The 26,620-nt window shown below is 53.5% G+C and overlaps 7 protein-coding genes across 7 annotated transcripts; 4 read left to right on the top strand and 3 right to left on the bottom strand.

Moving 5' to 3' along the window:
- Window positions 1-900: 900 nt before the first annotated feature.
- On the top strand, window positions 901-2,523 carry HMPREF1120_04498 (uncharacterized protein; the record flags this gene model as incomplete). Its single annotated transcript, XM_009158629.1, has 2 exons — window positions 901-1,537; window positions 1,592-2,523. 2 exons carry the CDS (start codon window positions 901-903, stop codon window positions 2,521-2,523), a joined length of 1,569 nt encoding a protein of 522 aa, XP_009156877.1.
- Window positions 2,524-5,024: 2,501 nt separating this feature from the next.
- HMPREF1120_04499 (protein-serine/threonine kinase) lies at window positions 5,025-8,585 on the top strand (the record flags this gene model as incomplete). The annotated part of the gene is made up of 3 exons (XM_009158630.1): window positions 5,025-6,620; window positions 6,671-6,965; window positions 7,015-8,585. 3 exons carry the CDS (start codon window positions 5,025-5,027, stop codon window positions 8,583-8,585), a joined length of 3,462 nt encoding a protein of 1,153 aa, XP_009156878.1.
- A 2,001-nt stretch (window positions 8,586-10,586) lies between these two features.
- HMPREF1120_04500 (alpha-glucosidase) lies at window positions 10,587-13,688 on the top strand (the record flags this gene model as incomplete). The annotated part of the gene is made up of 1 exon (XM_009158631.1): window positions 10,587-13,688. One exon carries the CDS (start codon window positions 10,587-10,589, stop codon window positions 13,686-13,688), a length of 3,102 nt encoding a protein of 1,033 aa, XP_009156879.1.
- A 536-nt stretch (window positions 13,689-14,224) lies between these two features.
- On the bottom strand, window positions 14,225-15,894 carry HMPREF1120_04501 (uncharacterized protein; the record flags this gene model as incomplete). Its single annotated transcript, XM_009158632.1, has 2 exons — window positions 14,225-14,886; window positions 15,021-15,894. 2 exons carry the CDS (start codon window positions 15,892-15,894, stop codon window positions 14,225-14,227), a joined length of 1,536 nt encoding a protein of 511 aa, XP_009156880.1.
- A 709-nt stretch (window positions 15,895-16,603) lies between these two features.
- HMPREF1120_04502 (uncharacterized protein) lies at window positions 16,604-18,832 on the bottom strand (the record flags this gene model as incomplete). The annotated part of the gene is made up of 1 exon (XM_009158633.1): window positions 16,604-18,832. One exon carries the CDS (start codon window positions 18,830-18,832, stop codon window positions 16,604-16,606), a length of 2,229 nt encoding a protein of 742 aa, XP_009156881.1.
- A 2,359-nt stretch (window positions 18,833-21,191) lies between these two features.
- On the top strand, window positions 21,192-23,011 carry HMPREF1120_04503 (uncharacterized protein; the record flags this gene model as incomplete). The annotated part of the gene is made up of 4 exons (XM_009158634.1): window positions 21,192-21,201; window positions 21,273-21,324; window positions 21,385-21,433; window positions 21,515-23,011. The coding sequence occupies 4 exons, from the start codon at window positions 21,192-21,194 to the stop codon at window positions 23,009-23,011; spliced, it is 1,608 nt and encodes a 535-aa protein (XP_009156882.1).
- Window positions 23,012-23,021: 10 nt separating this feature from the next.
- On the bottom strand, window positions 23,022-26,256 carry HMPREF1120_04504 (uncharacterized protein). Its single transcript, XM_009158635.1, has 2 exons — window positions 26,013-26,256; window positions 23,022-25,920 (listed from the first exon to the last, which is right to left on the bottom strand). Exon 2 carries the CDS (start codon window positions 25,903-25,905, stop codon window positions 24,391-24,393), a length of 1,515 nt encoding a protein of 504 aa, XP_009156883.1. The 5' UTR covers window positions 25,906-25,920; window positions 26,013-26,256; the 3' UTR covers window positions 23,022-24,390.
- Window positions 26,257-26,620: the final 364 nt, after the last annotated feature.

Genomic DNA, 26,620 nt, shown 5'->3' on the forward strand with positions numbered 1-26,620 from the left:
CCGCCAGAGCTTTGGATTTGTACATTCCTCGGTTCCGCGGTTATCCACGGGTTGGAACCGCCCCGGGGTTGATTCGGAAGCGAACCCCCAGCCTGGGGCACCATTTCTAGGCCGAGGGGGCCTCCCTGGCCCTGAGCAGTTCAAGTTGGTGGGTGTCCGTAGCGGTCAAGTTACTGGTCCGTTCATCATGCCCCACGCTGGAGAAGCTGTGCGACCAGAAGTGCCTAGGCATTTGAAGAGAAATATCACAAGTACAGAATATGCCGTTGTGAAGCATGAATAGCATGACGACGTAGATCTTACGCCCGGACCTCGACTTCTCATGTAAGACGACCATTAAAAACATATTTATATTTATTATTCCAGCCTGAGGTGCTTTTCATTGTTAGCCTTGTGCGGTGAACGTGCTTGCGGACATGCTTCTTTTGCCAGCTTTTGCACAAATCCGCTGCCAGTCTGCCAGCATGGCTTGTATATAGGTATCGCATCCTGTGGCGTCTAACATGTGATTGAAGGAAAGTGTGGCGCAGCACTGCCACCATGACATACCCTACTAATTAGTGCCATCCAGTCCCTTGCTTGTGTGGTGGGCGCTTCGCGGTGACGCCAGACCAAGAGCCAGGAAATTTCCAGGGTCAACAACTTGATGAGCTGGCGTCTAATGCCCAGACAATCGCGGCTACTTGGACTGATTTATATTATAAGAACAAGAAACCCTAGCAGCGCCCGGGTTATCAAGTTGCTAGTTGTGACTTCCATACCAGCCTCCTGCCAGTTCTTCGAAGTCCACTGTTGTTGATAGAACGACTCGACACTCCTCCGATACATACTCACCGTTTGGTTGAAACAAGAGAGCGTGTGATATTTCTGCTAAAGACCGCCCTACAGCAAGATTTCACAATGTCTGCCGGTCATTCAGAGCCCCAGGTGCTGTACAGCGTCAACAATATCTCTGCCTTTGCCGTTCAAAATGGCGAAGAGCACCCCATCACGAAATCGCCTCAAACGTTGTCTTTGTTGATGGTGCCCACGTCGTCTCCATTTGCGGACTTGTCTAGCACAGAACCGACCAGCTCCGCGCCGGAGGAGGATTTCTACCTTCATCTCCATCTACCCCCCGAGGTCGACATACCACTGCCTGCGACGACTCAGATTTATCACAAGCCTCCAAGCAGTTATCTCATACCCCGTTGGGATCTAGGACCTGAGGCCGGTGCTTTCATTCGCATTCAATTCCCATCGATCGGTCACGGCCCGGGAAAGGTTACGCAAGAGGAGGTGGATACATTCGAAACAATCCTCGCTCAGTGCACAGCGTTTCTAGAGCGGGCTCCGGCTCCTCCTCATGAGCACGGAAGATATGACCCGAGCACATATCGCCCGGGAGAAGGGTATATCAGCTCCGAACACCCCGCAAAGGAGCCAGCCCAGCATGGCCAGATTGTCCTTGTGGACGAAGAAAATGGTAGTGTCATTGGCGAGTTGCAGGACAGTTATAACGTGGTTGAGTCTTCTACGGTCAAGCCGGGTTCAAAGAGTACGTACATTGACTCTCCATCGACAATCTGTCTCACTAACACGCTCAACCTAGCTCCTGTACAGATTCAGCTGCCTGCCGAAGGCCAGGGCAATCAAATCCGTGTCGACAACGTGTCTGATGATTACCTCCAAATGGCCAGACATCCTGCTTACGCCAAATCCACCATTGTCCAATCTTCGGCGACCGCTTCGCGACTCATTGTGACCAGCTCCAATTACCTTGCGAATGCAATAGCCTCTCGGGCCGAGTCGTACCAGCAGAAGACGCAGCCAAATCCCAAACCTATGACCTTCTCTCCGGCCACTCACAACCGAATCAGACAGATCCATTCCCTAACCCAGGGTGCTGTTGGTCTCAGCGCGAAGACTGTCGGACAACTGGGTCGTTACGCCCAGAACTTTGGTGCGAGCCTGGCACGTAAGGGTGAAAAGGGCAAGAAAGAACTAGGTAAAGACTACAAGCCAGGAATCCTCAACAAGAGTATGATTGCTTTTTCGACCATTGCAGATGGCATCGATCAGGCTGGCCGCAATCTACTAACCTCCGGTTCTGCGGCGGCAAGCAATGTGGTAGGCCACAAATATGGCCAGGAGGCTGGTTCCGTGGTGCAAGGATTGGCGGGTGGTGTCAAGAACGTGGGTCTGGTTTACATCGATGCCATGGGAGTGTCGAGACGTGCGGTGATCAAGTCAGTGGCTAAGGGTATGGTGGTGGGCAAATTGCCAAACGGACAACAACTCGTGGTTGGCACGGGCGATGGAGGTGTTGTGCCAGCCGATGCCCTGCCTCGTGACAGCAAGCGACGCGACCATGACTCGTCCGAGCTCACGTACGGAGGAGCTTCACAGGCTGGAGTCACTCAGCCAGGCTATGGAGTCGAGAGCTATGGCAATGCTGCGAATGTGCCGCCGGCATATCCGTCTGGGGTTGGGGAACCTTTGGGATCGACCTTGCAGGGTCAGAATGTGCGTGAAAAGCGATGAGGGATGAGTAAATGATTGCCGGGCTATACCCACGACACGTCGATAACGATTGAATATGAGGGGCTTATTATTGTTATACTAGTACAGTCATTGGGAATTGCAAGCAGTACAAGTAGAGATGAAGTGCGCGACGTCTCCCATTCCTGGGGAGTCCAGGTAGTAATTCGAATAGATTGCAGCATCTGATCATCGCAGCTGCGAGGATGTTCACATGTGTCGATCATACCGGCAGGCCCCTTCCACTGGAAGCTGTGGTCTGTGCTTCCGACTTTCCATAATCCCGGATCCCAGCTCCAGTTACTGATGACAGTGTCGGGAGGACAGAGCGGAACGCGAGAAGAGCAGACAACCAGGTACTACCAACAGCTCTGGCACGGTGCAGTAGCAATACTAATACCTAGGTAGTTATATGTTTCGTCGTGCGCGTGCCAACACAGTCGCCGGTGATTGAATCATGCCTCGAGGCCTTCAAGTTTCAAGTGTGGTGTCAGGACTGGTGATAATAGTAGTAGTACTACAGCGATGCCATGTAATGCGGTATACTAACAATCTCAGCTTGATGCTTGCTGCGCGTCAAGTGGTAGCGTCGCGTCTTTGAACCCACGAAGGCGTCGCTTCGGACGATCAACCAAAGAAAGTCCTGTCTAGCCGCAACCATGGCCAGAAAGCTGCTGCTTAATTATTATTACACCGCAACCCCCGTTTTTGATCCACTGAACGTGCACCTCTGGCTGTGTTTCACGAGTCAGAAATGCTCTCGGATGGCCTAGATTTAAACGGCATGGCAGCCGAGCCTGTCCACATCGGCCACTGGCACTTCGCTAGCAGGATGGACCATGCGAAGAACCTTGAAGTGCATGTTTCATGGTTTCAGGTTGAGCCTGGTTTGGGAGCCTTTGCCTGTCAGTTGCTTCAACAGTTCTGTCCTGCATGACTCTCGCCCACCACGAAGATTTATTCTGTGCCTGTATTTGCTAGTGTTTGGAGTTTCTCGCAGAGTGGCAGCGCTGTAGGTGTGCCATCCTCGAAATCTACGCGACTTATCCAGTATGTTGCCTCGAGTAAGGGATTCTATGTATCTTATCGCGACAGGCGGCTCATGGTCATGCCAATGTCGTCTGATGACCGAAAAAGTGGAGAGGCCGCCCCTGGGTCCTGCTCACTGAGCAATCACTGTGCGGTGGGCAGCAGTAGGCGCGAACTGACAGCGCATCACCACAACAGTAGTACTGTGGGCGTGCTCGTTAGCATCCAAGCTAGCTCCGCGACTGGAGTATGGGCCGTGTCGAGCGTGTTCAATAATTGAAAGAGCCATGAGGGAGCCTAGAGGCCAGCAGCCGGCAGCAACCAGAACTGAGTGGGATGACCATCTCGGACAATGATGGCTCTAAGACTGGGACTGACAATAGCAGTGTTCACCTTGAGATGTTGAGTAGGTAACCATGGACAACTGCCTGCACCAGGATGTGCGTTCTGGTAACAATAGTGCGTAGTAGTTGATCTATTGTGGCTTCCAATCCCAGGAAGTGGCTGTTGTTCGAGTGCTACCACCGTAATAGTACCTTCAGGGCAAGTTGTGGCTCTGTGACTGGGCGCCCAAACCCAAAGCGAGTGCCTAACAGACGCGGTAGTCAAGCCTACAGTCGCCGGGAGAAAGTCTAATTTGCCTGCGTTGGTAGCGAAAGCAACTGCTCCCTCACCGACACACTGCAAGCAAACATGGGCTCAGCCTACTGTACGTGCAGTGCTAGATAGACACCTTTCCCATAATCCCATCCCAAATCCTACGTACCGAATACCTTTACCTTGTTCACCACCGCATCAGCTCTCCGCCGACCGTCTTGATCGAATCTCTGCGGGCCAGTGAAGTTCGATTTCAAGTTGGATCTAAGCCCAAAGCCATCTCGACGCGCCACGACCACTCTCCTTTCGCTCGGCCTCGATTGAACCCGCAACCTCAGCCGTTCTCCGCCATGCCTGCGAGCCTCCTGTCTACGCCGGAATCCGATACCTTCATTCGTGTTTGTTGATGGTTGGCTTCAGTCTGCCACGCATTCGCCGCCTGACCCGGTGCCCTTTGTAGACGTCGCAGGTTCGGCGTCTGCCCTTGCTCTGAAATTCATACCGGGTTGTTTGAGAGAAGACGGATACAGTTGTGCACCCAACCGTGCTTCACGCTGGGAACAACAATCAACTTCACTCCAGGGCAACAACATTACTTGTTTTGTACGACATTGAACGGGTGGTTCGCGTCGCTTATGATCGGTTGCCTAAAAAGATTCTACCTTAGTGGATGCAGAGGCAGAGAGCGTCTGGTGAGTGGCAGGTCGAATCATCCCTTCCACCACTTGCTTAACACGACGATCGAAGTAGTGACTTTGACATCAAGTTCCTGAACCGCAGCATACGCTCTCGCCGCAGCGGAAACATCACTACTCCAAGCTGCCCGTGCTTTTAATTCGAGCGTTCTTGGTCGAGCCCACGGCCGAGGCAGAGACAAGATGTCAATGGACATGATGCAGCCTCCTGGCCCTTACCACATACCTACCTCTTCCGCCTATTCCTCACCCAGCGATGGCCAGTACAGCGAGCAGCAAGATCGAGATGTGGAGGGCTACTACAACGACCAGTCCGAGGTCGCAACAGGAACGTACCAGAACCCGTGGAGGACAGATCCAGCTTCTGGCGTTTATCAACATTCTACACACAACGCCGGCGATGACTTGGGATACAATACTCAGGCACAAGAGCCCCCCATTATTACTGCCCCCTACCATGCGCAAACCACCACCCTCCCTTATCATTATCGAAACCAATCTGCTGCACATGATCAATACGACGGAGCCCCCGTACCGCCACCGAGAACTTCGTCACAACAACAAGGTTATCCTCGCAATCAAGCGCACTCTGTCTCTACCTCATCGGAAGCGAGACCCGCGGGGTCAAGGCATACGAGGCAGAATAATTCGGACGCACAGACAAGTCGAGTTCAAAACCATGTCGGAGATTACAACGAAGGAACGCGAGACAGGCCACGGGACGATACAGCCACGGCGGCCGCATCTGCTGCACGTAGCCGAAGAAAAGGCCCTGCAAGCCCCGATGGTCCACAGCGAGCCGCAAGCACGAAAGAAAGAAGTGAGCACAATTCCCCGTCCCAAAGTCGTTCCGAAGCGGCCATGCTCTCGACGACGGCACCTGCGCCTTTGGTGCGCGAACACAGCGAGGTGATCAATCGACTCGTCGTGTCAGACCCTCAGGTTGATGAAGAACGACTGCAAGAGCGAGTTGCAGAAGCGCAGCCCGCCCCAATCAGCGACACTGCAATTGCTGACGTAGCTTCCGATGATGTTCTGCCCGCCCCTGGACCGGCGCGGCGGCAAGACTATTCCAAAGCTCGAAGGAAAGAAGTACAGTTTGGCGACTACATGCTTGGACAAACTCTAGGTGAAGGGGAATTCGGCAAAGTCAAACTGGGTTGGAAGAAAGATGGAAGCACTCAGGTGGCCATCAAGTTGATTCGGAGGGAAACGGTGGCCTCTAACCCGACGCGACTGCCTAAGATCTATCGCGAAATCTCTATCTTGCGCGATTTGGCGCATCCCAACATTGTCCGACTGCACGAGATGGTGGAAACAGAACGACATATTGGCATCATTCTAGAATATGCATCAGGAGGCGAGCTGTTCGATTACATTCTCAATCATCGCTACCTCAAAGATCCGGCGGCCAGACGATTGTTTGCTCAGCTTGTTTCAGGAGTTGGGTACTTGCACAAGAAAGGCATTGTGCACCGAGATCTCAAGCTGGAAAACCTGCTTTTAGACCAGAACCGGAACATCATCATCACGGATTTTGGGTTTGCTAACACCTTCGATCCGAAAGACGAGCTGTCGGACGAAATTGAGTACAACCTTGGTAACAAGGAGTTTGTACGCAAGTTCAAACTCGATCGGCTTGATGCCCGTGGAATGAGGAGGGGCGACTTGATGCAGACCAGCTGCGGTAGTCCTTGCTATGCCGCCCCCGAACTGGTTGTGAGTGATTCCTTGTACACAGGCAGAAAGGTGGACGTGTGGAGTTGTGGTGTCATTCTGGTAAGTGAAGCTGCTGATCGAGGGCCTGTTGAATTCTGACACGATGCCAGTACGCTATGCTGGCCGGATACCTGCCTTTTGACGACGACCCTGCAAACCCCGAGGGTGATAATATCAATCTTTTGTACAAGTACATCACCACGACGCCGTTGACCTTCCCTGAGTACGTCACTCCACATGCGCGAGATCTTCTGCGGCGGATTCTAGTTCCCGATCCACGAAAGCGCGCCGATTTGTTCGAAGTTGCTCGTCACAGTTGGTTGAGTGATTACCACCATGTGGTCTCTCACATTACCAGTAGTACCACCAATGTCGCCGATATTGCGCATACTGCTGTTCCGGCCGGTAAGTCACTCACAATTGAGGTAGGAAGACAGCTGCTGACCTGACCAAGAAGACGAGCCACCACCTCTGAACCGAAGCGCATCTGTCCGGGAAGGCCCATCGAGAACCGGAGGGACTTCTTCGCCTGGCCTTTTGTCTCGCACCCCCGAAGGATTACTGCACGATGTTGACGAATCTTCCACCAGCTCTCGTCGTGATCGCACTGCCCGCCATACCTTGCAACCGGAGTATGTGCCACCTCAGACCCATACAGCTCGTGTACAAAGCACAGCCGCCGTGGCGCCGTCGGCGAGCCGTAGCGGAGCCGAACAAGCAGTCAATGCTGGTTACGCACCGGCAACGTCTCTGTCCAAACCGTTACCTCATGACCCGCCAGTCGAGGGCACACAGCGGAGAACACAGTCCTCGACTCACGATAAGATGTCATCACCCGTCCGGCCAGGTCGTGATATTCCAAGGTCGGTTTCTGATTCTACTAGTGCCTTTGGCGCAAGTCCCAACGCAACTCACGGCGGTCAATACGTGACCAGACCGAGCACTCAGGGGTCTATCACCTCTACTAGTGGTCCTACCAATACGCGGTCTGATCTTCGTCTGCCATCCCGCGGATCATACGGACAACCAGTCGCGCCGACAGTTGCTGCTACCAACGTGCAGGGTCGAGTCACGCAACCCGCGAAGCCGGTCAGAGGCTACAACATCTCCGGGCCGATTCCACAGTCGGGAGCGCAGAACTCGATAGGACAACCGATGACGACCCCTATGCCGGCGCCTGACCCACAGCCCGCTCAGAAAGCTACACATCATCGCCGGTCAAGCACGTTGAGCGGGCTCGGCGAAAGACTATTTGGCCGGTCCAACTCGGTGGCAAAGAGAGATCCCGAGCGACAAAAGAACGGCCGCAAGTATCCTCCAACCAGTATGAGGGAATATCCATCGGATGCGGCACCTCGCATGTCGACTGACTCGAAGCGATCGTTCTCGTTTGGGCTGGGGAAGAAGAGGAGCACTGATTTGGAAACTCAGACAGAGAAGCCGGTACGACGATTTTCACTTATTCCTAACTCGCTGTCATTCAAGGGTCTGATGGGTGGCTCCAAGGACGAAACGGTAGCCCCGTCTGCGAGTCCGCGCGGCGACCGACATGTGCAGCCTGCTTCGAGTCGCCCCGCGACAGGCCACGAACACGCGGCCCGACAAGTGTCTAATACGGACGGACAGCAAGAGTCATCGAGGCCCGTTGCGTATAACAACTACTCTCGGCCTCCGCAGCAACAGTATCAATCTCCAAGAGTAGGGCCAACACAGCCGTCGAATGACGTTTATGGGGGCACTGGGGTATATTCTCCTCCAGGGCAAGGCCGGAACCATCAACGTCAACAGAGTGAACCGATGTCTCAGATGATGTCTCAGTATCCTGAAATGAGCGAAGCAGCTGTCAGTCGGCCGTCAATGCAACAGGGGCGATCAGGACGGGTGGTGCTTGTCAAGAACAACCGCCGATTTAATGAGGCCTACGACCGTGATCACGGACCTACTCATCACGGCGGCCGTTCTGGGGCGGTGAAAAAGGTGCAAGATTTCTTTCGACGTCGCCGAGCTCCAGCTGATGGTTACTGATGGTGGGGAAGAGATTGGTTGGCCAGGTGAGCAGAGGTCGGCCCAGGAAGTTTTGTACCTGGTCGACGAGGTCTGGTAACCGTGTGGGGAGGATTCTCTTGTAATGATTAATTGTTGGCCAGCATCCGCATTTTCTTCTTCGTTGTGCCGGGCCTGGGATTTTACTTATTCTCAAATCAGCAGATACTTTTTCCTGCTGTCGTTATCGCTTTGCTCGGGCGGACACGAGTTATTGAATGACCTTTTTGTCTTCCGAGTCTTTTTGGGACGGAGTCAGGTCGACGAGATTGACGTTTTCTTTTTCCTGCCGTGGAGTGGAGAGGACAGCCAAACTTGAGTCGAGCACCGCCGTTTTGGCACCGAGGACTGGTCTCTGGTTGCTATCCGCTTTGCCATGCTTTGCCTTTGCGAAGACTGAAGATTGCCGCCTGGGATACCCCCTACATAGCATTTGTATGAGAAGTTGAAGTAAAGAACGAAGAACATAAATCGCTCCACGTTGTCTAGTAACGTAAGGATGGAATAGTGAGTGACGGAGCCACGGTCCTCTGTGTCTCGTCTCGATGCGGTGTTACTAGTAGCTGTTTTGATGGTAGGGAGTTATGGTCGTTGCTGGCGGGTTGAGGGTATCTCGGTCTATCGCTCGGTGATACTCTACTTGATCTTCAGACTTTCCCCCTGTCGCGCCCTGGCAGATTGTCTTTGGCGAACGGCGTCATGATGCATGGCAGTGATGGAGCTTCCAAGGCCGGGTTTATGCTTACTTGGCCGACTGTGCTGTATTCGAATAAGATACTAACTGGGTAGTCAGTAGAGCTGGTAGGTGGGTAAGCCGCAATATATTCTCTACTCAATCCAGCGACCGCAACTCCAAGTACATCCTTCTATCGGTTCCGTTAGCTGTTGATGGTCCGCCCTCTGGTCCCTGCTGTTCCAGGTCTCTTTGTACGTGAAGAGCTTCTGTCTCTCCTCTTTTTTACAGCATGACCCCGGACGGATCCGCGCGGTTCAACTACTACTACTGTCATAGTAGGTCTTGTCTGGTGGCCGCTAGTGCCATGGAGATGTGATTTCTCCCGCTGTCAAACTTCACCCCACGGGCACTACTACTATCTCACCAATTCGACTACTGCTAAGTACATGTCGGGACAGCACGCAGTATGCGGTTACTACAAGTATAGCACAGTTGTAGTGAGGTCGATCTTCTCCACCTGCATCTCCAACCTGGCTCGGCGTCTTCAAGTCACCGACCGCTTCGACACCTTCCAGAAGGTTACAATCGGACGCCCGCACTCCAGCATTTGCCGGGGTCAGGCGAACAAAATAGGTTCAGGTTGGGATCCACCATCCTTGGTGACGAGGGCGCGACGAACCAGGATGAGAGCTTCTTAGAGGAGAAACTGGGGTGGAACAATGTTACCGTCGGTCATGATGGCCAAAGAGAAGCCTGTCCGCAAACCCATGCTGCGGACAATGACCCGGGGTACGACGCTGTGCTGCTGCATCGTGCTCCTCTTTTGCCTGGCGGTCTATGCCTTCTTGAAGATAGGTTGGTTGGTGTCGTCGTCTGCATGGTGAGTGCCTCCGAGAGTCCGAGCAATGCTGCGCGTGTCCATGGATACACAGCTACCTTCTACCTACCTGCCTACCTAGGTACTTCCCGGAGGTACCTTACACTGTCTACTATTTAAGCCCATGTGCTTGCGTTGTTACTTCCTGCGCGCTTCATTACCTGGCTCCATGATTTAGAGTATCGTGCCTGGTCTCTCTTCCGGGCTGCTCTGACTTTGTCAAACATTGAATACTCCCGCACCAGTAGGGGTACTTGATGTCAGGCTAGCTGATTGTTTATTGCTGCTGTTTATCCTCCGTGTCTGACGACAGAACACTGATACTCCACGGCCTCTATCGGACCGGCAGCTCACTATTGTCTTCAGGCTTCAGTCGGCTGTCCAGCAAATCACGCCGGTCGAGCAAGGCTGCTCCGACGAAACCGGCAACATGTTGTCACCGGCCCTGCTGTCGGGCCTTCTTCTCGCTCCATGTCTTGCCAAAGCTCAATCATCGGCCACTTCCACTGTTGCCTCTACGGCCTCGGTGACGACGGCATATCCTGCACAATTCACATTACCTGAAAGCGTGGATGAGGGTGCAACTCTGTTACCCAACATCAACGACCCGACAGCCCCGAATGCTCAGGACAAATGTCCAGGCTATACGGCGAGCGATGTCAAGACGTCTTCATCGGGTCTGACGGCGCACTTGACGCTAGCGGGCTCTGCTTGCAATCTTTATGGTACGGATGTTAGCGATCTGGACCTGACAGTGGAGTACCAAACCAATGCTAGACTGCACATCAACATCCAACCGTCCTATGTTAGCTCGCAGAACGAGAGCTGGTATCTCCTGTCCAGCGACTATGTGGCTGCTCCGGGACAGGAGAGCGGCCAGCAGACGACGAGCGACCTCACCTTTACATGGGCCAACACCCCCAACAGCGGGTTCGGTTTCAATGTCACTAGAAACAGCACCGGCGACGTCTTGTTCTCGACCACAGGGACTAAGCTGGTATTCGAAAACCAGTTCATCGAATTAGTCACGCACCAAGAGGAAAATTACAATCTCTATGGTCTCGGCGAAGTCATCCATGCTCTTAGACTCGGCAACAACCTCACTCGGACCATCTACGCTGCAGACGTAGGCGATCCCATCGACTACAATATCTACGGCAGCCATCCGTTCTACTTGCAAACCAAGTATTTCGAGCTCGGGGACGACAACACCACCTCTCTGGCGACGGAGCCACTTGACGCTAGCAATGCGACGGGCAATTACACATCTTCCAGCCATGGAGTCTACTTCCGGAATGCCCATGGAATGGAGGTCTTGATGCGTCATACAAATGTCACTTGGAGGACGTTGGGTGGTAGTATCGACCTATACTTCTTCTCCGGGCCCACACAGCCCGATGTCACGCACCAGTATCTCGATGTCATTGGCAAGCCAGTCCTACAAAACTACTGGGGCTTCGGCTTCCATCAGTGCCGCTGGGGATACCAGAACTGGTCCGTCACCGAGGAAGTCGTCGACACTTACGAACGCTTCGGAATCCCGCTAGAGACGATTTGGAACGACATCGACTACATGAAGGAATATCGGGACTTTGACAACGACCCCATCCGTTTCAATTATTCGGATGGCACGGCTTTTCTGCAACGTCTCCACGACCGAGGGCAGCATTACGTGCCCATCATCGACAGTGCCATCTACGTCCCGAACCCGGACAACTCCAGCGACGCATACCAACCGTTCACCGACGGCAATGAAACCGGTTCATTTCTGCTTAACCCCGACGGGTCTCTGTACATCGGCGCCGTGTGGCCCGGATACACCGCCTTTCCGGACTGGTTGACGTCGGTCGCGCAGGCATGGTGGAAGAATCAAATGGTGACTTGGCATCAGAAACTGCCCATCGACGGCGCCTGGATCGACATGAGCGAAGTGTCGTCCTTCTGCGTCGGCAGTTGTGGCAGTGGGAACTTGTCACTCAACCCTGTCCATCCGCCGTTCAAACTGCCCGGTGAACCAGGCAATGTTATCTACGATTATCCAGAGGGCTTCAACCTGACAAACGCGACGGAAGCGGCATCGGCTTCATCGGCGTCGGAATCTCAAGCTTCAGCTACATTGACCGCAACGGCCTCAAGCAGTGCGACTGCAACTGACACCGCAACCGCGACAGCGACAGCAACGACGAGTGCATCAACCAGCGAATCCTCGTCTTCCTCCTCAACAAGCTATCTTCGAACGACGCCCACCCCAGGCCAACGCAACGTCAACCATCCACCCTACGTGATCAACCACGTCCAAGGCGACCTGGCAGTCCACGCCGTCTCGCCCAACGCAACGCACCACAACGGAATTCAGGAGTACGACGTGCACAATCTGTTCGGCCACCAGATCCTGCAAGCGACATACGCAGCCCTTCTGGCCGCAAGACCCGGATTACGACCCTTCATAATCGGCCGATCAACATTCGCAGGCTCCGGCACAGTCGCAGGCCACTGGGGCGGCGACAACACCGCCAAGTTTTACTACATGTACTTCTCGATCCCACAAGCCCTGAGTTTTTCCTTGTTCGGCATCCCCATGTTCGGCGTCGACACATGTGGATTCAACGGCAACAGCGACGAGGAGTTATGCAATCGATGGATGCAACTGAGTGCTTTTTTCCCCTTCTATCGAAACCACAATACTCTGTCTGCGAATCCGCAGGAGGCCTATGTCTGGAGCAGCGTGGCGGACGCGACCAAAGTCGCCATGAACGTACGGTTCCAGCTCCTGCCGTACTTGTACACTTTGTTCTACTACGCCCATACGCGAGGCGACACCGTCATGCGCGCCTTGGCCTGGGAGTTCCCACATGACCCGACACTCGCAGATGCGGACCGTCAATTCTTTTTGGGACCCTCGATTCTCGTCACCCCGGTCCTCACGCAAGGCGCTACCAGTGTCGACGGTGTGTTTCCGGGACTCGTCGAGGGCACCGATGTCTACTACGACTGGTACAATAAGACGCCAGTTGCTAAACCAGCAGGAGCAAACGACAAAAATGTCACCATCGACGCTCCACTGGGTCATATCCCCGTTTTTATCCGCGGCGGCGTCGTGCTGGCTACGCAGCAGATGGCCCTGACGACGCGAGCGGCCCGGAATACGAGCTGGTCGCTCATTGTTGCGCCTGGTGTTGACGGCTCCGCTTCGGGGTCGTTGTATCTGGATGATGGGGAGTCGGTGGCGCCTAATGCTACTAAGCTGGTCAATTTCACTTTTTCATCGGGGTCAACTGGAACGGGAGCAGGAGGAACAGCTTCGCCGTCTCTCAATGTTACGGTCCAGGGCAACTATACTGGCTTGGACCTGCCGTTGGCAAACATCACTGTTCTGGGCGTCTTGAGTGCGCCGGCGACCAATGAGGTCAAGATCAATGGTCAGGTCGTGGCAAATGGCTCCTATGATTCTGTTGCAAAGACGTGGAATGTCGTTGGCTTGGAGGGGGCTTTGGGTGGGAAGGTTTGGAGTGGGAATTGGACTTTGTCGTGATAACGGCAACAAGAAAAGAAGTAAAAAGAGGCAAGGCTGGACCGAGCAGAGAGACATAGGGGCAGATGAGGGAGGGAAGACGAAAGGAAGGGAAGCGATCAAGAGAAGATGAACACAGAAATGCAGTAATAACTTTTGTTTCGAAAAAAGTTCCACTTTCGACTCAACCTTACCTAGCATCTAGGTACATACAGACAGTAGGTGCCTTGAATTAAAAGCTTCAGTCTCGGCCAAGTAAGTACCTGGTACCAAGCACATCAAGGCCATCAGGTTGACCCGCTCGGTCCAGATGGCTCAAGACAGCCCAGAACAACTCATACAAAACAAGTCAGTTACCACTCACTGCACGCGACCTTGACGATTCGACTCCAGTAGCGGGTGTATCGCATCACGCAGTGACAGTCAGTATCCCGACGCCACCGCAGATGCTTCACACCCCAAGCCCAAGCCCAACTTCACCTTCAATCCAGATTACCCAACCGGTATCCGAGAAGTTGACATCAACTCGGCTGCTGACATTGACATGCGCTGCACAATCAATTCGACGCACAAGTATCAGGCCGTTGTCGACCGATCATCGCATCGTCACCTTCTTCACTTTCATCGTCTTCATCGTCTTCATTCGCAGTCTCATCCTCGGCTGCTAGTCCTGCCCCTCTCCCGGCGGATCCATGTTTGTTCTTTTTCTTCCCCTCCAACCGCTCCAATCTCTCATTCTGCTTCTTCAACATCCTCAACAACTCGGCCTGGATCATCTGGTACGACTGCTCCGTCTGCTCAACCTGCTGTCTAGCCAGATCAATAATCGTCTCTCGAGCAGCCGTGACGAGGACGGCCACATCTGTCGGATTGACTCCATCAAATTCGCGCTGCAAGTCGCGTGTCACGCGGGTGATTCGGACGGAAGGTAAACTTTCGCGGAGTTTGGCGATGGCGATGGATTCGATTTCTGCAGCTTTGCTAGATTTACCACTGGATTCGGCTTGGACAATAGTTTTTGTCTTTTTTGTCTTTTTTGAAACTTTCACAGGAGGTCTCTTGTCATCGTCATCGCCGTCATCATCGTCGGTGACTGTGGTGGAGTCGGTAGAGACGGTGGCGGCCGTGCTGGCGATGGCGGTTTCGCGCTTTCGTTTGCGAGACTCGGATCGGGATTGAACTTGAGATGGTGGTGGAGGAGAGGGTGTCGGCGGCAGAACTGGGGAGAGTTGAGTCATTTGTTAGTATATCTCGGCAAAAAGAACAGTCAAGGACTGGAATTGAACTGGTACGGGTATAGCAAGATGTAATGCGATATGCCATATGCAACACGTGTTGTTGATCGTAACATACCTGGTTCGGGAGATCGAGGCTCGCGTTTGATCTTGATCATGTCCTTCTTGCTGATCGTGGCTGTACTTGTGTTTGTGACTCTGTCGGTGTTCTCGAGGTCAACCACTGGCACACTGCCATCATGCTTCGACTGTGCCTTTGATTTCTTGGACTTCTTGGACTTCTTGTGGATGGTCGTGTCGGTCTTGGTTTCGTCTGGCTGCTTGTTGATATTGTTGTGGAGAATAGCAGTAATACTGTTCTCTTTCTCTTTCCCTTTCTTCTGCTTGTGCTTGTTTCCATCGAGCTTCGCCGCGCCACTGGCTTCGACGACGGGTGCCTCTGCCTCTACTTCTTCTTCTTGCGCCTTTCTCACCTTAGTCTTGGAATTGCGATGGCGGTTCCTCTTCTCTTTCTTGGTTGCAATCGGGGTCGGAGTCTCCGCTCGCTTCAAGTTCTTGGGTCTGAGTTCTTGTCCTTCTTCTGTGTCGTCCCCGCTGTCGATCTCGATTTGTTTACTTGAGAATGATGGCCTGACGCTTGCGCGGTTGCGCTGCAATGCAAGTTGCTGGAATAGGTAGGCCGGGTTCGATCGCGGGTCTTGCGGGACAGATACCACGGTGCCTGTGCTTGCGCGGCCGGTGACTTTTGGTGCAAGGGTGCTAGATCTGACTGCTCTCCCCAGTGCTGTTGCTGGTGGTGGTCCTCCCCCAAGGTTGTTGGTAGACTGGTCGGACCATGGATCGGATTCGGTGAGGTCGATGAAATTGCTGAAACGTCGAGAGGTCTCGGATGGACGCGCTGGCGCCTGGAGCGGGACTCGAGACGGAGGAGCTGCGGTCGAGGCACGGCGACTGGTATCCCGGTCGCGCTCTCGATATCTGGATTTCGCCATTGCTGAGGTAGTGTTGTCTCACTCTGACAGAGACAGAGAGGGAGAGGAGAGAGTAAGCGGGTTGAGAGGGATGGAAAACTGTTGTTGAGTGGTGTCGAGTGGTGTCGAGTTGAGTTGGTTTGAATGGGAAAGTTGGGAAGAAGTTAGGTTTCAACGCTGAGACCAGGTTCAAGTGAGACTGGAATGGGAGCGTCTTCTTGAAGCAAGGGCGCTGTGTTCAGTTTTGAGCTACTTAGTTCATGCTGCGCTGCGTGCCTTCGACCGAGTAGGAACGCAAGCGGTTAGGAAAGAGCTTGTGCATTGGACGACAAGTGGAACAACTTGGGATGGTGAATTCGTTAACCAGTGACTGTCATCAATCAATGAGAACCTTGACTTTGGATTGCGAGGATTGTGCAAGAGCAAACAAATAAGAAGCGGATAACAAGGTGGTAGTCAGATCCCAAACACAACTAGACGAGGTGGATGTGAGTCTGATCTGAAGAATTGTCCTGCACGCTGCCGCGGTGGAAGTCTTGTACAAAAGTACGGCACGTTGAAGTAGCTCGTCCTCAATTTGAAAGTTCATTTTCTCACTTCGTAGGAGGCCGTTCATACATAAGACACTTACAGAATTCTCGGTTTGGTTTGCGTTTAGATCATCATCCAGCTTCAGCTCGCCATTTCACTTCGTCTGGCCGGCTGCACTGGTAGTGTGCTGCAATCTTATTCATACTGCCACCATCTCCCTTGCCTTGTCGACCCTCTCGACCTTGTCCCAGTTGTCCCAGATCTCTGCCTTCATCTCCGACAGCCGTTTATGCATCCTCCACAGATCCCCCATGTCCTTTTGATCGCGATCCTTTTCGTCTGTCTGCGAGATCTTGTCATACAGGTCCTTGTACCGCTTGTAGTACTTTTGAAAGCGTCTTGCTTCTTCCATGACATCTTGGCGGTTGACGCCTGGCTTTTCTGGCGACGAAGAGCGTTCAGATTCAGCCCGAGCTGGGGAGGGACGTTTGACATGTTGAACTGCGCCATTGGAGAGTGGTGCAAGGTTGCTAGAGGGCTTTTGCTTCTGTTGCTGCCTCTTCGCGGGTCGTTCGTTTTCAGCTGGTTCTGCTTTACGCTTGGTCGAGCCCTTCTCAGGACTAACTTTTCCAGCTACCATGTTTCGAGTCTTGTCAGCAATAACCGGAGAATATTTGCTTCCGTTAGCACGCTCTGCTTTTGACCGCGGCATATCTGTACCGGATGGTGGAGATGAAGGAGCAGAAGACTGGTTGGAGGCTTTGCTGGAGGTCGAATTGTCCACGTCGGTCGAAGTCGTGGGAGGGGATGACCCGAGAGGAGATGGTTTCTGCGGCGAACTATTGTGCCGTGGCCTAGGTGAAATGCGAGACGCTGTGCTGTCGGCCTTTGGCTGAGGTTTCAAAGACTTTGGAGGGTTCGAGGCAGCAGGAGGGCGTGGCTTTTCGTTTCCACTGCCGCTGGACGAAGACACTGAGGCGGAAGATCCATGAGGTGACTTCTTAGCCGGCGAAACGTTTTGTGATGACTTCGGTTTCTGCGCCTTGGCCTCATCGGGCACTGGTTTCCTGGCGATGTTGGTAGTAGAGCTTGAAGCAGTCTTTTTAGCCGGTGATTTCGGGTTGGCAACGTCAACTGCATCAGCTTCTTCATCTGAGTCTTCTATGCGTTCGGACGACTTGAATTTGGCGTCTGATTTTGCGGACTTCGAGTTGCTTACGGACGGCGTAGTCTCTTTCCTGGCTGCGCGCGGAGTGCCTGCGTCCGATTTCGCTGCCGGCGTCTTTGATCCTGTTGCAGCTTTGTCTTTCAGTTTCCTCTGCAGCCCCAGTGCATCCTTCTTGCCCTTTGGCCTGCCTTGCTCCGGGTCAGATGCCTCAACCTTACTGTCATTGCCGTCCTCGCCCTGCTGACGTTCGGGCTTGGGTGGGACACGCTTGTCAAAATTGAGCTTCGACAGCACCTTGCCTTTGCCGCGCTCTTCTGGAGGCAACAGAAGCTGCCACAGGTCGTCTCTCTTATCCACACGCATTCGATCGTACGCCTGAATGGCATGATCAATCGCACGCTGTCGATCCTCGGTAGAACAATATGGAAACTTGAATACATCTAGCTCACGATAGCTCTTTTCTTTCAGCTCCTTCAGCCCGTCGCCTCGTGGACAATCTCTTGCCACCTTGGTGAGCAGCTTTTCACAATCATCCTTTGTGCAATGCAGTTGGGCACAGATCGACTTTGGGCTCATGGGCTTGACAGCAAGAAGATGCACCAGTGGGATGCGTATGGCGTCAAGACGTATTCTGTCTTTTTGAGACAGTCCCGAAGACAGTGGAACCGAAGTTGGTCCTTGTCGGGGAGAGTACGATGCACTCAAGAAGGGGGTGGATGGTGTAGATCTTGCTAACCCTCCCAGAAGATGGTCCTTCCTGAGGGCAGGGCTTTGTCCTAACAAGGACGATGATTTGTTCTCCTTCTTGCCGAGACTCCTCCCAGTGTCCTTGATACTGGTCTCGTTCGATGCTCGTTGCTCTTGGATGGACCTCAATGTACTTTCAAGTGCAGCCAGCGCCTCATCGCTGCCTGCGGTGTCTTCTTCTGCCTTCCGCACTTCTAGTCTGTGGCTCAACTTTCCCGAGAAGTAGAGATGACGGCTGTCATCAGACGGTTGGGTAAACAACTCCGAAGGGAAAGTGTCAACAGTACTTTCCAAAGGTATCGACTTCTTGCCAAGTATCACCGCTGGTGTCTTCCCACATCGAAGCCGGACCTGGTCCTTGTTTTTCAACGAACGCAGTATTTCCTTGGTCACCCCTTCGACGAGGTCCAACCGAATGACTTGTGGAGGCTGCTTCGACTGATTCTCTTCTTGGGCAGATTTGGCCTCATGCCTGAGCAGGAGGCCTTCCGGAGGGACATTCAGTGTTTCCATATTGGCAACCCGAGCCTGCAGAATTCTGGAGGTGGTACAGTCGATACGGAGGGGATAAGGTCATTCCGGAACCTGGACAGACGGACAGTCGCAGTCAAGGACAAAGGACGGTTAATACTGGGCCGCTCGCTGCATGGCAGTGACAGCAGATGCCCGCCGGATTCATGACAAGTCACGATACAAAGAAGTGAAGCTGTGAAGGAGTTCACGTTGGACTACTGTGCCGTGAATGAACAAAGAACAAACCAGAGAGGTTGAGGGAGGACGATGGAAGGTCGGTCGAGCCATGCTGACGATTGGAGGGATCACCCTGTGGAGAGTCCGTGAGAGCCAACTACTGCCAAATACACTACTACTGCTGCCAGTGTTGCTGCTTGTCTGCCTTTATCCACTTAACAATCCAACCAACCGCTCTTGGAAGCACGCGGTCGGACAGGAGTGGGACGAACACGGGCGCCTTTGGAGTGGACACTGCGGGTACGGCGTCCCCCTCGGCTCCTGTGCAAGCCTCGATTTGGCTATGCTCGCCTGCTTCCTGGAGGAACGCTGAAGAAAGTTGCCAACGCCAAAGGCAACCTGGGACAGTCCAATACGAGGAATAACAGACCGGGGTACATGCCGCAGCAAAGGCAACCCATGAACAGCCTCAATCTCTGAATGGTCCTCGAAGACTTCATCCAGCCTCCCGTCTTCATGCGGGCGAGCCAGCTGAAGCCTAGGGTGCCCTAGATTGGGTGCCTTCAGGCCGCTACGGCTAGCCTGCCGCCTTTCCGGGGCCTAGGGTCCCCAATTTGGCTTTTCGCTTTGGGTGTCACCACTGCGCATTGGGCACTGGACATGCCCCAAGCTGCACGCTGCACGCTGCAGAGCTGCCACGGATGGACCAGCCCTTGCCCTCACCACGCGGGCACGGCTGTACATAGTAAGCTGAGGCCGCCCCTCGACGCCTGTCGATGCCATTTGTACCGTGGTCTGCTTGGTAAAACGGAATCTTGTTCGACTTCCAACAGCTGCTCTGGACGTGAATTACAAGGCCCAGGTAAGGAGTCAAGGACAGGACTCCGGGGGTGTTTTAGATATTCAACCTGAGACTGGTGTGGGTTGACAGCGGTAGTAAGTATCGGGCAACCGGGTCCAGGATCAATTAGGGACGGACATCAAAATATTGCCACCTGCCCTCGCTTGGCCTGTAAGGCATCGAAATCGTTCGAGACCGAATGCCTGTCAGGTGTCACAACCGATGTTCCCGGACTTGTTGGACGAACATGATCAGGGAACTTGAGTCTGGCTTTCCCCATTTCGAGACCTGTTCAATTTCGATTTCATCGCCAGCGGCATCCATTCTGCGAGGTATAAAGCAGTGGTAATCTATGCGACGGACTACCTAGGTACGGACGATGGGTTACAGCTCCATCGGCATGAAGCGTTGCTCCGGATAGGGCGTGCAGAAGAGGGCGAAGTCTCAGCTCAGTAATAAGTGAGGTGGTAGCAGGATTCGGAGGCTCTGCGCCCAACGTAAGATCTCGCTGCAAGAATTACCAGGCAGGCCCTCGTTTGTCTCATCTTGCGACCCAGACTTTTACCTTAGCCCTACGTCCTTCGCGATATATTGCAGGGAAAGGAGATCTCTTTTGAGAGTGTCTGAACGACCTTCACACCGGCTGCCAGTGTAAGTTGTAGGGACATCGGCCGAGACATAAGGCACTTGCATGACGTGGGTGGGGTTCGCCTTGTTGGCTCCTTTCGCAGCTGCACTGCAGTGGTATAACCGTTGGTGCCGCTTAATAGGTCCATACAGCTACCTGGTACTCTAGCTAAAAGCTCACAAGTTGCTGTGTACAACGACTTTGGGTGTATATCACCTCTGTGAACTACCATGTACAACAGATGCTACTACTAGTAACACAGTAGTATACCTGGAACGGCCATATACAACGTTGTAAGTCCAGGTATTTACCTAAGTAAGGGTGAATTTGGCATCAGTCTTGCTGGGCCGTTGTCAGGCGTTCAGTAGCCTACTACTACCTAGGTAGCTACCTACGTTGTAGGTAGTGGCCAACTTGAAGTAACAAGTTCTAGGCTGGGCTTTTACCCTGAAAAGTGGCTATAATAATTTCTACCAGGCTAGCGCACTTAACATGCCACTAACGACACTAGCCTTCTTGAATGTCCACATGCGCCCTCAAGTTTCACGCTTAACTGCGGCAAATGTACGTTGTACAACTTGAACATTGTACACTTGCGCTGGAGATCATTGCACGATGACATGAGAATTTTGTATAGAAGGAGCCAGGTGTAGCAGGTCATCACCCCGGCGACTGCATTCGATCCAACATTGGCTATCTCTTGGCTGGACAAGATGTCTGCAGGTAAGTTCCAGCAATGGTCCCCCAGAGCGAGGCAAGAGAAAGTCCACTGACATGTCCTTTCTATCGTCCAGCCTTGGATGAAAAGACGCTGGAAGATGTTGCCCGAAATGGCGAGATGGACTAGTACGTATCCTTCCCGGCAGGTTTTCTTCTCACAGACAGGCCAGAGTTAACGGGGACCAGTGACAAATGGCCCTCCATGATCGAGCCTCTCCTCCAGCGTCTCAACCAGGTATGCGACTCACATCCGAAGCCCAGCAGTTCAAGTTGTTTGGATCATATCTCTTATCTGGATCTAACAGTTTCTGTCTAGATCGTATATACCGCATTTCCCATGCCACGCCCATATCCCAACATCAACCGACCTCCACCATCATCTTCACCGACTCAACCGCGCGACTCCAACGGTGCGAGGGCACAAACCCCCTCGACACCCGTTCGGAATTTGCCTCCTGTCCCTCCATTCCCGGACTCATCAGCGAGCCGTGTCCCTGACTCTCTGCCACCGTCTCAAGACCCAACAAATGCGGCGTCTTCTACTTCCTCCGAAGAACTTCCCGCCCTCTTACTCCAACTGTTCAACAGCGTGACTCACACGTTACGAACCTCGTTCTCCGAAAAGCCACCCCATACCATCCAGCGACTAGCAGAGCTGGTGCTATATCCTACGAAACATTACAAGACGCTGCCCGCGTGGCTGCGCGCAGTCGACCGGGTAGTCAGCGTCAGTAGTACCGCGGACATATTCCCACTCTCCGACACGCCCGCATTAGTGAACGGCGTGAATGGCGACGGCGGAGGCGGGATTCTCTGGAACAACTCGGACGGCCGAAACGGAACGGGCTATGACAACAACTCGTTGGGCAGCGATGAAAGTCTCGGCGGCGCCCTTTTGACCCCCATACCGTGGTTGCGCAATGGGATCGTGGGTGCAGACGCAGGCGAGGACTCCTCGATGCATTTGGAGGGAGATAATGATGACCCTAGCGAAATCGACAGCAGCATGGCAGGCAGTGGCAGCAACAGCATGTCTTCCTCTGTTGAACAGGATCCACTTGTCCCCGAACGCGCAGATGGGGCCGTTACTCAAGGCGAATTGATGCGCATGGAACAAGAGGCCGGAGTGGTTCCTGTGACCGCCCGGAACGCTCAGCATACCAGCAGGACAATGGCCGGCGGCACCGAGGATGGGGTCTACATGGATGGTGGCGCCGAGGAGGACGACGTGCCTCATGCTCGTGGTCCCGATGTCGTGGGAGCCGTTGACGTGGGCAGAGTCGACGGCCATGATGTGCAGATCCGCATTGAGCGAGGTGATGGTGATGCTGAACGCAGTGATAGGGGCAATACTGCTGCTGCTGCTCGCCATGCAACGGATCCAAATGATGCACAGACAGTGCTCCCTGGTCAGCAGGACACATTGCCTGGTTCTGGTTCTGGAGATCGGGACGCAGCAGTGGATACTGATGACGATTTTGAGATTGTTCTCAAGGACAGGACTGGCAGTGTTGCTGGAGCTGGCGACGATGATGCTGAGGCTGAAGTCGATCAGATGCAGGTGGATGAGACAGAACAGTCAGCGTCAGCAACCACAACCATCACTACCTCATCTGCGATAGACAGAACAGATAAACAACAGGACCAAACGCAAGGGCAAGAGCACGGGGCTGGCTCGTCGGCGGAAGAGCAGGACGGGGATATCGTCATAGTAGACGCAGATGGGAAGGCCGACGACGAACCTGCCTCCAAGGCCGATCTTTCGGGCGAGAATATTGGTCCAGATGCTGTTGACGCTTCTACGGTGACTTGAGATAGTGGCCGTAAACCTGAAGGGGTCTGTCAGTCTGTTGGATTTTATGATACGGAGACCAAATGGTCAAGAAAAGGGGATCTCCTGTACGTCCAATGTGTAATATGCTACAGAACCAGGGAGGTACTGGGTCTCAGGCATCTCTGCACTGAACAGGAATGATGTGCTACACCGTGATTTTGTCTCATCATAGTCTCCATCTGCTATTGATCGGCATGTTAGATACCTAGCAATGGTATGTTAGATCTCGCAGAATATACAAGCGGCCAGCACCCGCGCGCCCCCATGGCTTTTCGTTTGCGAGCCAATGCAACAATAGTGTCACCATAAGATCAACCTCCACGCCAACATCTAGAAAATGAGAGAAATAAATACATCTGAGCACCGCTCAAGGCTTCTATTCAAGGCATTGCCATGGCCGTTGCTCCGCCGAGATAAGGGCAAAGAAAGAAAAAGAGGAACAAAGGAAAGACATCGCCAATCGTGTTTGTGTGCGTATCCGTGGTCGTGTTCGTTTCGTCTTCGTTATGACATCAAATGAAACGGACAAATGTATTTGTGCTTGACGCACATGCGGTTATATATCCCCGAAAGATGGTTCGTTTGAGGGTAGGGAGGGGCGTGCGTCCCGTGCTGGTGTTGCTGAACCAGTGACCCCAGGTGAAGAGAGAGCGGTAGATCCTCTTACATCAACACAAGGTTTGGTCGACAAGGCACGGGCGGTCCGTGGCATGGCAGCATCTCGTAGGGTGATCATAGGTGTGTAGGAAGAGGCGTGTTGTTGCTAGGGAGTTATATGCGAGATGCCGGTTTGTTGCCACATCATACCTTACTATCACGGCTAAACGGATAGCATGCCTCGTGGCTAGTATTGTACGTTGTAGAAGTACATAACCAGCTGTGGCTTGTCGCGTGTGGTTCTGTTGATGTGGGCCAACGGCGGAAGTGGCGGGTGGGCGCCCACCCGGATAAACGAGCCGGACGGGACGGCGGAGAGGAGAGGGGGAGCGGGAGGCCTTCCACCAAGCACTCAAGATTTTGCCACTGGGCGGAAACCGCATTTGAGCGGTCGGCTTGCTGCATTTCTGGTTCTGTCATGACTTCGGAGTGGTTGGAAATGAGGGCAAATGCCGTCTTGGTACAGGCGGAGGGCCAATGAGCCCCTGCGAAATGTCCAGCTTGGTGCCGGCGGAGTCCTCTTCGATGAAGATGGCCGCATCGACGCATTGAACCAGATAAGACGAGAGTTTTGACCAGCAGAAAGCTGATGACGGCTTGCCGCCCTCAAGAAATGCCCAGATTGATGTACCAGCATCCGAGGGATCCGGAATCCACGCGCACTCCGTAGCTCATTACCGCCCCCAGCTCTGTTGATAGCCTCACGACTCAGTCGAACTCGACTCTTTGATGGGCGTAGAACCGGAAGGCGCTGGAGTTGGTGCTGCATTGGCTCCGTTCGTGGAAACATTCGCGACATTAGAAGCCGTTTCCACGTTGGCGCTCGCGCCGGTTCTCTTCTTCTCTTTCTTCGCCCACCGCAAACCGCAGGCATTGCAAAGAGTTTTCGGTCCGTTGGGACCTTTACGCCATTCAGGGCTGTCGAGAGTGCCACAATCTGTACAGACGTATTCGTCGGCGCTCTTGACTTTCTTCTGTCTTTTGTCAGAGTAGGAATAACGTGACTCGGCCTTTTCGAGAGGAATTTGGATTCCCGCATCGCCGCGGATAAGAGCAGGTGAAGTGCCTCCAGTTGATATGCCGTGCGATCTCTCACCCTCGCGGTACCGTAGCCCGGTCATCATCTCGATGGAGTCAACATGAGACGAGCCTTCATATCTCGCCATCTTGTCCCGGATGCTGTCAGGCCGAGCAAATGCCTGTGCTTCGTCAAGAGCCTCCCTGGTAAGAGCAATATTTGAGACTGTAGGCTTGGCGGGTGGCGGCATGCTATTATAATCCAATAAATCCTGCTTGGAAGTTACAGATGGCGATGCCGGCGTCATGTCTGCAGAGATAGACGGTGTCCGGGAGCTGGCGGTGGCTGCTTGTTTGTGGTAGTGCTCTTGCGGAGCATCAGCCTCATCGGCTTCTTCCCGCTTCAAGGCGGCAATCCGAGCCTGAAGTCGGACATTTTCTATTTTGTGTTCAAGAAAAGAGTCCAGAAGCTCCGAATTCCTGGTCGGATACGGTCTTGCCATCATGAAAAAGCCTCGACAGATTCCAGCAGGGCTGACAGGAAAGCCCGGGAACTCTGACTGCCCAACTTCGTGGGTGAGATGAGGGTGGCCATGACATTCGAATATTCGAAATTTCTGCTCGGCTGTACGAAATCGGTGGAAGAGGCGTAAAGTGTTTCCAGTTGCAATGCTTTCGTTGAATTCTTGAATGAACAAGTTGGAATCATCGGGATGCAGAAAATCCGATATAGACTTCCCCACGACTTCAGCCGCGTCGTAGCCTGTAAGAGTCTTTACCGAGGGCGAGACGTACATAAGCCGGCCATCCGGGGTTAAAATATACATGAGATCTTTGAGCTCTTCGATGACCCGCTGGGACCAGTTGCGTCTCTTTGTGAATTCGGTCAGGGTACTACCGGCATTATGGGCGCTTGGTACCGCTAGGCCAGCTGGTAGAGGCCCTGCACCGGCGTTGTTGGCGGGCATGTTATTGTCAGGCGAGTCGATCTTGCCAGAGTTTTCTCCGGCCAGATTGTGTGGAACCAAGTTCAACTCATCGAAAGTTGTGGGTGGAATCGCACACAGGTCGAGGGACAAGCCATCGGGAAAAAGTGTCATATCGGCGCCATTGCTGACCAGCGCTGGGTCTAGCATGCCTTGCTGGTAGTCAAAGGCAGCGCCCATGACGGCGGTAGGGTCAGGCTGGTAACTCCCCATGGCAGGCAGCGACTACTGTACCAACACGTCAGTGGGTCCTATCCTGTGCAGTCCAACTCGGCCATGAGCTGGAAACCCAGCAAGGGCTAAGACCCAAGGGGGCACACCTGCACCGTGGGCGGACAATCACAGTCCTCCAGGCAACTTGAAGTGTGGGGAGGCCGGCGCAGGGTCTGCAAAATCGAAGATGAGACAGGGCCACAGGGGCTATAGCTCTCGGAAAATATTACCGGCGGCGGAGTGGTGCTCGCTGCTGTTTCGCTGAAATGTGGTTTGGCGACTTCACATAGTAGTCGATGGGTGGAGAGAAGGAGTTGTTAGGACGCTCAGCTGCCGGGGATTCAAAGATCACAATTTCGTGTCCAGATCAAGATTTCGAGTTGCGATCGCAGTTTTGGCCAAGCTGCTACCCACGCTAGCACACACGTGACTGCGCGCTTGCCACTAAGTGTTTTATGGAATAGTGCCAGGCAGCCGCGCCCTGATCACGTGCTTTTTGTCACGTGCAGGGCATCCGTCGCCTTTCATCACCTTCCACCACTGCCACTGCACGCGATGAATGTCTGGAATAGAGGAACTGACTTACAGCCTGAGATCAACAGGCAGACACTGTCTTCGTGGGACTTCTGGGTGTACCTACCCTCTAACCAATGTTGATGACACGGTCGGGCGCCACCAACGTGTCCTATTCCGCGACCTTGAACCTGCCACTCTT

This window comes from Exophiala dermatitidis (genome assembly GCF_000230625.1).
Source record: "Exophiala dermatitidis NIH/UT8656 unplaced genomic scaffold supercont1.4, whole genome shotgun sequence".
NCBI lineage: Eukaryota > Fungi > Ascomycota > Eurotiomycetes > Chaetothyriales > Herpotrichiellaceae > Exophiala > Exophiala dermatitidis.

Excerpts from the sequence above, each read along its gene's own strand:
- HMPREF1120_04504 (XM_009158635.1), bottom strand. The coding sequence starts at position 25,905 with ATGGGGAGTTACCAGCCTGACCCTACCGCCGTCATGGGCGCTGCCTTT.